Raw genomic sequence first — 13,731 nt, forward strand, 5'->3', positions numbered from 1 at the left:
CAAAACTTTTTTTAATCTTTTAGCTAAAATATCTGCAAAAATTTTATAATCCACATTAAGTAGGGAAATGGGGCGGTAGTTCTTAAGCTGTGTCTTTTCCGCTTCATTTTTCGGTATAAGAGTGATATAAGCATCTTTCCACGACTCCGGCGCTCTTTTCCCCTCCATAATTTCATTGCAAACCTCCATTAGTGGTTGAATTAAATAGTCTTTCATCACTTTATAATATTTGGAGGAAAGCCCGTCTGGGCCTGGAGACTTGCCGAGTTGCAGATTCTTTATGGCACCTTCAACCTCCTGTTCAGAAATTTTATCATTCAATATTAGTTTGTTCTCTTGCGAAATATTTTGTAATCCATTTGTTTCTAAAAATTCGTCAATCTTGGTCTCATTCTGTGGCCCTTGTGCATACAATTGTTTAAAATATCTCTGGAAACAATCTTTAATCTCCTTTGGGTTTTGTATATTCCTTCCATTTACTTCAAGATTAGTCACCGTGTTTAATTTTTGTCTTTTCTTCAGCTGCCATGCTAGCAGCTTTCCACACTTATTAGCTGATTAAAAAGTTCTGGCACTGCTTTTTTGGGGAGGGGTTAAAAATTGTGACACCTACTGTAGCAACTTTGTGATGAATACCAGCACCTATTTTTCTAGAAGAAAAGCACTGCCAGTTAAAAACAACACTGCATTGAATGAGCTAATAAATAAACCAGTCCTAAATACCCTGAACCATGACAATGTTTAGACTGAGCAGCAGCCTAGATAGAATCTGGCTCGGAGGAGGAACCAACCAGATCAGAAGAGTCAGAGACACCAGCAGCAGAAGTGCTGAACCTGGATCCAAATTCTAATGCAGAGTCAATGCCTCAACCTGAAGCCTGCTGAACCAGAGTGACGCCTGAACTACCCCCTTCCAAGACAGCATCCTTCAAATCAGATTCCTCTGAGGGACCAGCCCCACCACATCAATGGCAAGAAGCTCCCTGATGTATTCTTCACCACTGCAGGCAACATGCTAGGCAGGAGTTAACAGAGGAGTGTTATACAGTATGGGGGGGGGGGTCTGGTGCTGGCAGTGATCCAGCCAAACTGGGGCAGGGAGGAGGCAAGAGACACTGGGAAGTCTATTGCACCAAGACCCACCTGGAAGTGGCCCAAGGCCCATTGGTGATCCCAATTAGAGGACACACCAGCCAGGAAGCTAAACAGGAACTTAATATTGTCTCTCTCCAACAAGAACAGAATAGCAATATGAAACCCAGTGTCCAGTGCTACTACCCACAACCGCTTTCAGTTTGTCTACTCCTCAAGAAGAGAGTGGAACCTGGGAGAAGGCGTCAGGCCCAAAAGCACATGTGGGTTTGAGTTTGAGAGTTTGGATTTGATAGCCCGCTTTATCACTACCCGAAGGAGTATCAAAGTGGCTAACATTCTCCTTTCCCTTCCTCCCCCACAACAAACACTCTGTGAGGTGAGTGGGGCTGAGAGACTTCAGAGAAGTGTGACTGGCCCAAGGTCACCCAGCAGCTGCATGTGGAGGAGGTTGTAAGACGCAAACCCAGTTCCCCAGATTACGAATCTACCGCTCTTAACCACTACACCACACTGGCTCTGTTGACAGGCTTCCCATACCTGGTACCACTGGCCATGCTGCCTGGTACTGATGAAAGCTGTAGTCCGAAGCAACTGGAGGAACTGTACACCATCTTCCATGGATTCCTGTACACCATCTTTCATGGTTGAGACTCCTGCTTTGCAGGGGGTTGGACTAGATGATCCTTGGAATCCCTTCCAACTCTACAATTCTATGATTCTATGACCAACTAAATGGAAGAAGCAGTGTTAGAAACTCCCATTGTTCTAGGTGCATTTTACAAAAGGGAATTTCATTAGTGCGAGCAGTTTCTAAGCTCCTGGCGCAGTACTGCACCTAAGATTTCAGATAAAAACTGCAGTGGAAGGAAAGGGGGACCTTTTTCCACCTCCCCACTTCCAGCTACTCTCTGAAGACTGAAGAAGAGACCCTCTTAAGAATATTAGAAGGGTGGGCAGGGGAAGGAGGAGACCATGTGAAAAATGAACATAATATTTTAACTGCAGTTCATTCATTTTCAGCTTTCTATTCTTGTTATAAAAACACACCTAGACATTCCATTGTTGCGCCCATAACCTAGGTTTAAGATGCCATTTAGCTCCTAGCTTTCATATCTCAGTTTCTAACACTAGGAAGAAGTGATCTCGGCTACTCACTGTTTCAATAAATGCTTCTGTTCTCCATAATCTGAAACCCTCTCTTCTGATTCAAATGAATGATTTTGGTCTTAATCAGAAAGTATTTTGTACTGATGTTAAATTGCCTATTACATCCATAATGTCAGTGAAAATTACATATACCTAGTAACATTAAGGAAACACTGAGAAGTAACTATAGTATTGTTGAATAATCTTGTACGGTTCTCCCCCCTCACCACCACAAGTCAGTATTAATTCAGGGAGCCCACATTTTGAAAAACATGGAAGCTGGAATGCTGCATTGATCTGACCTAGTATGGCAAGGGCTGAACTCATATTCTTATGATCTCGCACTGCAACATGGAAATTGGTATCAAGGGATAACAAGCAAACATTTCCTTAGAGATTAAAGGGAACAAAAGCAGCAGTTTTCAATTAACTGCCAGCCACAGACTGACAGAAGGAACAGTACTGTAATTCACGCAAGGCAAAGATAAGAAAAGATTTCCACAGGGAAGTCTTAAAATGGGCCACCATATGACTGCAGTAGTTTTAGGGTCTCCAGGTTAGGTGGATTAACGTGATGAAGTGAAAAAAGACTCGTTTCCCAAACAGCAACTGCTACAAAGGACTTTATGACCTATTAAACAACAAGGATGCAGCTTAGTGGCAGCACACATGCTTTATATGCAAAATGTCCCAGACTGAATCTGAAGGAGGGGGGAGACGCTGCTTGAAACCCAGAAAAGCTACTACTGTCAGTGTAGACAATACTGAATTAGCAGAAATACGAACTGACTCAGTATAAAGAATATAGACCACCTTTCTTCAATTTTACCACCACAGATTTGATTTTCCAATCCAATCCTATGCAGCAATTTCCAAGTTGAGTCTGTCTCCCATCTCCAGAAATGTAATCCAATGTATAAACTACAACAACTACTTTGGGCTTTGTCTAAAAAGAGCTCAACAATTTTGAGGTCTTCCTAAAAGGTTTTTTACTTTTTGAAATATGGTAACCCTACAATAACACTGTGCCCACATCTTGCCAACAAACAGCAGACAGCTCAGAAGTTATACAGTGGTACCTCAGGTTACAGACGCTTCAGGTTACACTCCGCTAACCCAGAAATAGTACCTCCAGAACGAATTAAGTTCTTAACCCGAGGTACCACTGTAATGAGAAGGAGCAGCAGGTGGGGGAGGGGAGAGATGGGAGGAAATCATGTCACAGATTTACACCTTCCTGTATAAATTAACAACCAAACAACCACAAGCTTTCAAGCAATGCTACTGCAAATATGCTCTATCTGAAAACTAAAAGGTGCCACAAGTTGCTTTTCTTATTACATGCTGCATTAGGGACACAAATAACTCAAATGTTATTAGTTTTTTGCACCAATGCAATGAGAAGCAATGCAAACTGATGAGAAAATTCTAAAACGCAACTTTCCAGATTGTTTATAGAAGTGGTAGTTCTAACTGCGGATCACACTTTCTGAATCACCTATCATGCCTTCTGGGCTCCATAGCTCCATTATTATTATTATTAAAATTAAGAGGAAAAGCAAGCATAAATTAGGAGCTTAGAGTTTATGAGATTCTTGCAGTGCAGCTTTCCATGGATTAAAGGTTGGATATACATAAATAATATAAGAAAGCACTGGCTGTTTGAGAACCAACATTTCCTCTTGCTGGCTTCTGGCGTATATCCCTACCACATTTGGGGAAGACAGAAAAAGCAAAGCAGACTCATAGCCAAGTTTTGTTTTTTACTAAGAAGGGAGGGTTGAGGGAAAGGCATGAGGTGATCAACGTTAATGTGGGGTGTATGAAGACAAGGCAAGCAGGAAAAGCCTGAATCGGAAGATGAGCAGAAGGCCAGTTGGGACCCCCTGGGCTAAGGCCACTCCGAATCCCATCTGTCAGTTATCTAAGGCATATGCCTGTTATTTTGAAACGTGATTGGCTTGGAAGATTTCTCCTCCCCTTGCTGCAAATGGAATCTCCAGTGCCATTCTTTGTCTTCACATCCCTCTGCAGCTGCCGGCATATCACATCTCACATTTTCCATTCTGCTGAACAGGGACTCGGAGCTCTTGTTCCCCCCACACTGGGATGACAAGGCGGTGGCTCATGGCTGGCTGCTGTGCTTCTTAAAGGCACAGTGCCTCTCAAGCATGAAAATGTTCCCATCTCCTTTTCTTAACAGGTCTTTGAAGCCAGAAAGAAAAGGAGAAGCAGGTGGCTGGTCCTTGCATGTCTATTCTACTAGTCAAATGGAGTAGCTTGCTCCTCCCTTATCAGTATAACTCCTCAGAAACAGGAAGGAAAACTTCAGCTACAGAGCTTAGACAGAGCTTCCACACACGACTAAACTGTGCTCCTCGGATCAATAGAATTGAAGCAAACATATAGAGATATTTTTGAGACAGACGTTTCTGACAAATTTGTGCATTTCCCCCCAAAAAATACAACTAAAAATCCAGCAACGGATTTAGACACGAGAAGGAACAAGGGCTAGTCTTTGAAACCAAAACCCACCGAGTAATCTTGACTTTGTCCACATTTTTGCAGCTTGGGTTTGGAGAAGGAAAATAATAATGATAATCACTTTTTTGCCAAAGTTCAAATGTACATAATCTGAAGTTGCATTGTTATTCCCTTTTCTTCTTCTGGAAATAGCAGGCCCCAGGGCAGGTAATCAGTATCAAGAATTTTATTTATTTATTAAGTCAACAGTTTCTTCTCCTGCTGCAATCCAGGCAAAAACTGCTCCCCACCATGATCACTGAAAGCTGCTATTAACTCCATGAGGGAATCTTCACTCACCTCACTATACTCAGAGGTTGACACCAGCGAAAAGCTTAAGAGTTCAGTTGTTTAAAAAGCAGCCTGAAAAACGTTTACACTAACCATCCTTTCCTATAAAAAGTTCTCTAAAGAGAAGCAACTGTAGGCAGAATTCCACATTATAGGCAACGTCTGCAGTGATAGCGCAGGTCGCGGTGGGCAGGGTGCACTAGAACTCCAGGGTTCTGTGAATAATGGTGCATGCACAATCATGCTACTCACTTGCAAGATAAGGAAGCTAGAGCAAGGGAGACCATACATTTTCAAACCCCTACTGCAAACCAATCAAGAGTGAACTCTAACAGTTTCCTCCTAGAGAAACATGTTTTTAAAATAAACATTGTATCCAAAAAGAAATAATTGTTGTGCTTAAATGTTCTCAAACACAAGCAGCTTTTTGTGACCTGAAAGAGTGTTTTTTTTAAATCACAGGGATTGTTATATATTTTCATTTATATATTTAGTAAGAGCCATTGCAAAAGCAAAGTGCTTGGGCTTTGGAAATATTTCATAAGCCCCAGATAATAAGCTGGACATGACAGGGTGATTTATCAAAAGCATTAATGGGGGGATGACCTTTAAAGGCAAGAAAATTCACCTCCAGCCCTCCCTCTGTCTTGCAGACAGCAGCTTACCAACCACATCCCAGGAGCTTTTTCACTTTCTTTGAAACAACCAAGCAATAGTCTTCATTTTGCTTACTTTCCTTTTCAGTTTACAGTGGAGCATTTCTGTCCATCTGGGGCTTCTGACCAGCTGGAGGAGGCAGCAAAATAATGCTTAGGTCTTTGGAAAATTAGCTAAACCTACAATTCTGAAACTAGGTTTCTCCAAAAATGAAGATGGAAAGGAATAATCAGACAGCATATGCTTTTTGGTAGGCTACTACTCATTCCCTCGCCTTGGAGTCAACCAGGGACTGATTTCTCAGTACCAGGTGTAAGTCATAAGAATAGGTTCCAAGGAATATTTTTTTTGCCCATGGGTCCCCCTGTGTAAACAGTTTAGAACTACTGTGCCATTTCACTACTATGACTTCGGAAACACTTGACTATGCATGAGAACTCGAAAGTAAGCAACTAAACAGAAGAGACTGTCCATTACTTTGAATGAACTATGCAACAAAATACATATAAGCTTCTAGCCCTTGTTGCATTAGTTCACATAGAGACAATCTGCAGCTCAAGAGCCACATGTGGCCTGCAACACAACTGATTGGTTCTGGAAACAGCTGAAGACTATAAGAATCAGCACTCAGCTGTTTCCAGCACCAATCAGTAGGGAAACAAGAGGTGGTGCAGGATGAGATCCAGATAGCTAGCACTGGGGAAAGCTGATGAGGCCACTAATTAGCTCTCTCCACAGCTGTTTCCAATGCCAATCAGCTACACAATGGGATGTATAGGTTCCTCCCAGTTGAAGGGGGGGGGGGAAGTGTTGAGGAGCATCCTAATCTGCATAATCCTCAACTGTTCCCAGCACCAATCAGCAGAGGGAGGGAGGGAAGGAGGGGGAACAGGAGGAGACATGATGGGATCTCAACTCTGTGTGCCTCTATGTATGAGTGAGTGTGTAATAATGAAGCTTGGAGGCTGTGTATAGTGTGTGTGGGTGGAGAAATTTACTCAACAACAACAAAGGCATCCCCACACACTGACACCATGCAGCTCTTGAGCAGTAAGTGACAAAAAAATTGCCCGCCCCATAAGACAGGTTTCTCCCACCGTTCTGCATACTTAGATTAGATGCAGCTGCAATGGTGCTCAGAATATCCTCAAGGAAGGAGTACACTCCAAGTAACAGCAGGTTTCAGATGAAAGTGGAGTCTGTGTGTTTTTTAAAAAGGGCAGATGCATTATTTTTACAGCTATTAAATATTCCAAAATTCTATCTTTGTTAGTGCCCCAGGTGGCATAAATACTTACTGGCATCTCCACCATACTTATTGTCTTTACTAGGAAATCCTATCTAGGCCTTGCTCCCCATCAGATTTGTATAGTTGTGGCTACCTAGACCAGGGGTCAGCAAACTTTTTCAGCAGGGGGCCGGTCCACTGTCCCTCAGACCTTGTGGGGGGCCAGACTATTTCTTTTTTTGGGGGGGGGATGAACGAATTCCTATGCCCCACAAATAACCCAGAGATGCATTTTAAATAAAAGAACACATTCTACTCATATAGAAACACGCTGATTCCCTGACCATCCGCGGGGTGGATTGAGAAGGTGATTGGGGCAGATCCGGCCCCCAGGCCTTATTTTGCCTACCCATGACCTAGACACTGCCCCAGATTTACTATTGCATCTGAATTGTGCATAGATGCCTCATAAAATTCACTTCTCAACAATTTATCATGGGGGGGAAACACTGCAGCATTCTCATCCAGTTTGCACGAAATCAAACACTAAAACGATGTCCACCTTTGTTCTGTGCCATCAAGTCTCCACCCCACAAGTCAAGAGTTCTGCCTCTAATTCCATACCCACCAAGCAATCCCTTCACAAAAGGTATACTGGACAGCTAAGACAGCAACCTGCAAAACAGCTATAGAGGATGGATATATAATACTGTGTTTACCATATACACGAGAAAGGGTGAATGTGGAAAATAAATGACTTGGGAAATCTGTTCCCTCAAATGAGGGCAGCACTGTCAAGTGAATCCTAAGTATGGTAAGTGGATAGAGGCTCCAGTCTAAGCTTTGTTGCTGCAACAAACAGGATCACATCTGTATACAACACTGGAGCAGATGACAGGCTACAATTCAACTAACTTTTGAGTCTGTTTTTAATTCTTTGTAAGGTCAGCTTTGAGTGCCAAGACTGGCAGCTCAAGCATACTTGACTTGGAAATGCTAGCCTTCCTGAAAGTAAATCTAATAGTTTGTATTCATTCAGATCTCTTGAGATGTTAGACAGGGGAAAAAACCATTGTGACACTTTGTATTGCCATACAGTATTTTAAGACTACTGTGAATTGAACGTGCGGTCTTTGTACTACTCTGTTTTTATGCTCTAGTAAATTTGAAAAGCTTATCTTGATCATGTCAATTAATCAAATAGAAACTGAGATTTTGCAAATAGGTCTGCTTTGAAGTAGATCAGCTCTTGCAAAGTTTGTCTTTCTTATCTTAGTCACCAATCATATTACCAAAATAAATATTTATAGAGAAAAAATAATTTAGCTGAAATTGACTAGAGTGAAAACAAACTACAAGGTGATAAGTTTCAAAGGCTGATAAAATCAACCCTTATAGTAGCAGACGTATCGCCAAACATGTAGAAATGCCAAGTCTCGAACAACAGTAAATGTCCCTAAGATTTTAGTGAGTGTGTGAAGTGCATGCTTAATTATATCAAACTAAAATCAAGTGAGACTTAAGCTGCAATCCTATACTCCATTAAACCCTATGGGACTTAGTTTTAAGTAGACATGTATAGAACTGCAGTGTTCTGCTACAGTCCTAAGCACATTTACTGGAAAGAAACTTCAGTTAAACTCCTTAAAATTTACTTTTAAGGAATCATATATAGGATTGCCCTGTTAATCATGCCCACAGTTTTTAGAATGAATGTCCTTGTGTATTTCTAATTAGCATGGCATGTTATTACATTACCATGGCAACTTTGAATCTGCACAGCCGTTTTATATCAGAATACTAAGAAGGGCCAGTCTAAATTGAGTCTTGACTTCCTGCCAGTTTCCCGTTTGCTTAGAAGGGAAGAAAATTACCAACTACTTTATTTGGCTTTGTATGAACTGACTCTACATAAGCAGTCCCCAGCCCTATAGCTCAGAAGTTCACCAGCCTCTGAAATCAGAATGAGCTGCACGCATATAAAATGTGTGGGTGAGATGGGTTTACACTATAAGCCTGTGTAATTCTAGCGTAAAAAATATTCAGATTCATAACTTCCAAATAAAAGCAGGGAGAACATAGTGGTAGCCTTGAGGCAGAGAAAGGGCATCCATGAACTAAGAGTGTCAGAACTGCAAGGGGCAAATCAGGAGCCAATATTTGTATGCTGGAACTTCTAATGTGGCTGTCCCTTGAATCCTGCCACCGGGTGTAGTTGCCTAATCCTATGGAAAAGCTGAGTGTGGGTGGTGTTCAACTATGTTTTACATAGCATAAGCCCATTTAAATTAATCAACACGGCTATGTTAAGTTCATTAATTCCAATGGGTCTTCTCAGGGTAAAGCAATTTAATATCACCCCCAATGTTGTGGCAATAACATACTTTCAACAGGTCTCTAAGGTGCTACTGGACAAATTATTTATTTATTTATTTATTATGCTTTCAACAGTTAGAATGCAGATAATAATTGCAAGGAAAGTGAAGTCAGGTGTTTTGTATTTAAACCATCAAAACAACCCTTGTTCTACTCCTCCCTTGCCCCCCCCCCCAAAAGGTAAGGTTGACCTGAACAGACACAGCACTTGTTTAATGACAAGGAATGCCTGTAGGAAAAATAGGAGCCAACACTTACTTGAACACAGTAGTTAGAAATCAAGCACATTGCAAACCCAGGACACAGATTGAAAGTATATGCGGGTTGGAATGACCAACACAGTAATTAAATGGGGGAGGGCTGAGTCACCAAGTGGGTCAGTAAGGACTCTCAGCCATGGATGTTGCAAAAGATTACTTTCTCAGGTGCGATATGCCACACATGGATGCACGCCCACCGAATGCCGGATTCCACTGCTGGCTCTTCTAGCTAAAAGAGTGGAGAACAACTGTTCTGAAGGGCAAGAATGAGACCTGGGTAGATAAAGCATCCCCCAGAAAAATGGTTGCGCAACCATCTTCTATACCTAATGATTTTTTTCCTAGCTAGTTTTATATAAATCAGATTAGACCAGCATATTGGTTGCTTTTTTCCAAATACTATATAATATAATCTTACACTTAAGGGACTCTTGCTCTCCACCCTGCCAGACCTCTCAGAGGCACTAAGAGCCTGTGCTTCAGCCAGCAACCTAATCCACTATCTGAGCTGGTTGTTATATGCAGCCATTCAATAAACACCTACTACCGTTGCCATGCCAACATCATCCTGCAAAATAAACCCATCACTGCTCAGTAGTACTACCAAGAGAAGCAAGGCAAAAGCTGAGCTTGGCAACAGCCCAAAGACTCCTTCACTCCCTACCATTCCAGAAACCACAGGGATACATGTCAAGCAATATTCTTACATTATCCAAACACTACTGAAACAATTCCTTCAAGTCACTCTATTTGCACATCTGCAAAGTAGCTTTCCATGCTATTAATTTAGCTAAAAACCAGAAGCATGGAAAACATCCTCCAAGAAAGCAGGTACATTTCCCCCACTTTGAAGATGGAAAATGCACTGACATTGTAGAATGCATGACTGATGCAAATATCTGACAGATCAGCCCATCTGCACATGGACAGCCAGGAATATTAGAGAATGCTGAAGTTTCAACAACAACAACATGTGGATGTACGGGAGAGTCCAGAAGCATACTAAAAGTGCTTCTAAAACTTTTAGAAATTTCCATGTGGATGGGCCCTGAAAGTGTTTATAGAGCTGTATAAATATACTGCATCTTTATGGGTGGGGAAGAGGCGCACACCCAACAGGACCAAGTGTGTGTCTGAGACTAAATAAACCCTGCAAAAACTTAATTACCTCCAAAATGGGAAATTCTGATACATAGAGATGAATACAAATGCTGCCCCTCATTGGGACATCTGTTTGCCAGATTGGGAATTTCAAAACTACTAAGTATTATGGAACTGAGAGGTGCACCATCAAGTGTAATTAAGAAGAGAACCACACATTACAATAGAAGCATTGGGTTCACAATTCACTCATCATGCTATTGTAGGAGGGCATTCACAATACAGAATTGGCAAGTGGAAAGAGAGCGTGCTTGCAGGAGAGAATCACTGGTTCTTCCCTGCAAATAACCCCCAGCTCCCACAAGGATCAAACACTGTCTTCCCTACCAGTCAATTTTTCCATACAAATCCCTCCACTCTCTGGTCATTTTTCACCAATTTTTGTCCAGACAGGCTCTGAAATCAGAAGTAAGCTTAGCAGAAAAAGGAGGATGGGAAAATGTCTCCAGTGGGAATTTACAAAGAAAAATCTGCAGACATGTGAGTGGTTAAAACATCCCTTTTCACCATTTCTCCCCAGGAAATGCCATATACACCAGGCATTTGCAAATGTAGATTTGGGAACATCTGTCAAAGGATGTACTTCAACACATTCACCTGGCTTCTGCACAACTCTGTGTCCCAGCTGTCATAACCAGTAACACTCATCATACAGATTCCTCAGATTCTACACAGACCCTCTATGCCAGTGTTTCCCAACCTTGGGCCTCCAGCTGTTTTTGGACTACAACTCCCATCATCCCTAGCTAGCAAGACCAGTGGTCAGGGATTATGGGAATTGTAGTTCAAAAACAGCTGGAGGCCCAAGGTTGGGAAACACTGCTCTATGCTACAGCCAGGCATTCCTAGAAACACCCAGTATTGCAGCGGAAACTCTTCAGCAATCAGGGGCTGTGCTTTACATTACAACTTGGATACCAAGTCACCACAGGGAAGTAGTCTCCCATGATAAAATAACCTGCAACCAGCCCTAAGAAATTGCACATAGCCCCTGGAAGTATTTGCTTAATTAGGCCCCAAAGTCCGCCTTCCTTCCTGATGTGGCTAAGACTTGTGCTAGAGAGTCAAGCTATTTATTACAAGAGCATGATGCTGACAACTATGAATTTGATTCTGGCAGCAAAAAAATTTGAAATAAATGCTGGGATGTGAGGAATTAGCTTTGATTTCAAGATAGAAGATATCTTCCTCTAAGGATATGTAAGTTCTGTTTGATGAGATGAAGAATATTTCTCCTTGGGGCTTTATGATGCTATACAATACCTCCTTTAGGAATGAGAGGCATCAGTACTAACATGGCTTTCTCTGATACCAGAGAAGGTCTTAATGTCACTAGGAGGCATCTGGTTCTATATATGTTGGGGCTCTGTTGTGCTAGAAGGTGATGCAAAGCCTCAGTTACATATGACCGAGGGGCAGCTATTCCATTTGATTCTAGAGTAGAGAAGTAATTGACACTATGGAGCGCCTGCTCCAAGGAACTGATGCTGGGCTGGGGGAGGAACTGCCCCATGAGGCAGAGGAATGCCAATTACAAGGAGCTTTAGAAAGCCAGCAGGTGCTGCCTCTGAAGATGTGGGCATGTTCCACATAACCAGCATCCTGTAGATGCTGGGCCGTGGAGATCATCTTTCATTACAGAGCGCCAGTTCCAAGGAAGCATTCTGAAATTCTGGGTGGCAACAGGTCTTGCCTAAGGTCACAATATATCTGGCACGTAAGATTTGTTACAAAGGGGGCATTAATCCTACCACACAGCAAGATGGAGAAGCCTTTTTCGGTAATGCAATGCAAGGCACAGAGGGGAAGGCAAGAAATGATCTCCCAGTGGTACACAGCGAGACGTTTGCTGTTTTTAGGAACACATGAAGCTGTCTTATGCACTTTCGGCATGCAGACCAGGGCTGCAGGGAGATGTCATGTTTGAGGATGCGCAACATGTTCCCCAGGGATAACGGCCTGCAAGCTTAAAATATGTCTTCCCTGTGCAGGGGAGTGTCACTGTTTCGCTTTGCTGAAAAACACCTGTTTAATTTAAAATTTAGTTAAGGGGGGTTCCTCCTTTTGGGGGAGGGAGGGGTGTTGGAGAGGAGGGGCGTGTCTTATTTTCGGAGGAGGACACGCCTGCCCCTCCTGGGTCCGCTTGGTGCCCGCTCCCTTGTCCCACGAGGCTCGGAGATTGGGGTCGGGGAGGGGATCTGCTGCACGATGCTGCTATGGGGAAACCGGCGGGTGTTTTGTGGGGAAGCGCAGCTCCCGAGAGCTCGTTCTCTCCCCGCCGAGCTGCCCTGAAGCGAACCCAGCGCCCCTCACCTTGAGATAGTCGTTTTCGGAGCGCAGTTCCTCCAGCTCCCGGGCGACGCCCGCGTCCAGCAGCTCCTCGGTGAGGTCGGAGAAGGCCAGCGAGGCGCTGAGAGGGAGGCGGCTGCTGGCCAGCGAGGCGGCCGTCGACGGGTCCTCGGGCAGCGGGGACGCGCCGTCGGCGGAGGCGCTGGCGGGCTGGGCCGGGGCGCTGCTGCTCGGGGGCGACTCGGTGTCGCTGCCGCCGCCGCTCAGCCCGCCCAGCTCCAGCAGCGACAGCAGCTTGGCCTCCTCCGAGGCGCTGCAGTCCGACACCTCCGAGCTGCTGTCCGTGAGGGCGAGCGGCAGCTGAGGGCGCGACGACCCTTTGGCGGAGCCGCCGGAGGTCGCGGCCCCCTCGCCCCCCGCCGCGGCCAGGCGGTTCCGCCCCTTCATGCGGGCCCCGGCGCGGCCTGCCGAGCCCTTCCCGACGCCCCTGGCCCCCGCCGGCGGCGTGGCCTTGCCCTTCTTGTCGCCGCGGCCATCCTTGGCGCCCCCAGCCCGGCGCGAGTGCCCGCCCCCCGCGCCCGGCTTCCCGGAGGAGAACGAGGCGGGCGAGCCCGGGTGGCTGCCGCGACGGCTCTTGGCCAGCGACCAGCCGGGGACATCCTTGGGTCTGGCCGGGGACGGCGCTCGCTGGAGCTTCTTCTTCTC

At 44.3% G+C, this 13,731-nt stretch overlaps 1 protein-coding gene across 4 annotated transcripts in view; it reads right to left on the minus strand.

Annotated features, from left to right (window-relative positions):
• MTCL2 (microtubule crosslinking factor 2) overlaps nucleotides 1-13,477 on the minus strand; it is a 90,528-nt gene extending 77,051 nt beyond the window's left edge. For 3 of the 4 annotated variants that reach the window (XM_079978834.1, XM_079978835.1, XM_079978836.1), the window contains exon 1: nucleotides 13,051-13,477. In XM_079978834.1, coding sequence (XP_079834960.1) covers nucleotides 13,051-13,473 — 423 coding nt within the window. In that variant the 5' untranslated portion in view covers nucleotides 13,474-13,477. The remainder of the gene's footprint in view (nucleotides 1-13,050) is intronic. The other variant, XM_079978833.1, reaches the window with a different exon arrangement.
• Between the last annotated feature and the right edge of the window lie 254 nt (nucleotides 13,478-13,731).

The sequence above is a fragment of the Podarcis cretensis genome, assembly GCF_951804945.1.
Source record: "Podarcis cretensis genome assembly, chromosome: 6".
In the NCBI taxonomy this organism is placed as follows: domain Eukaryota; kingdom Metazoa; phylum Chordata; class Lepidosauria; order Squamata; family Lacertidae; genus Podarcis; species Podarcis cretensis.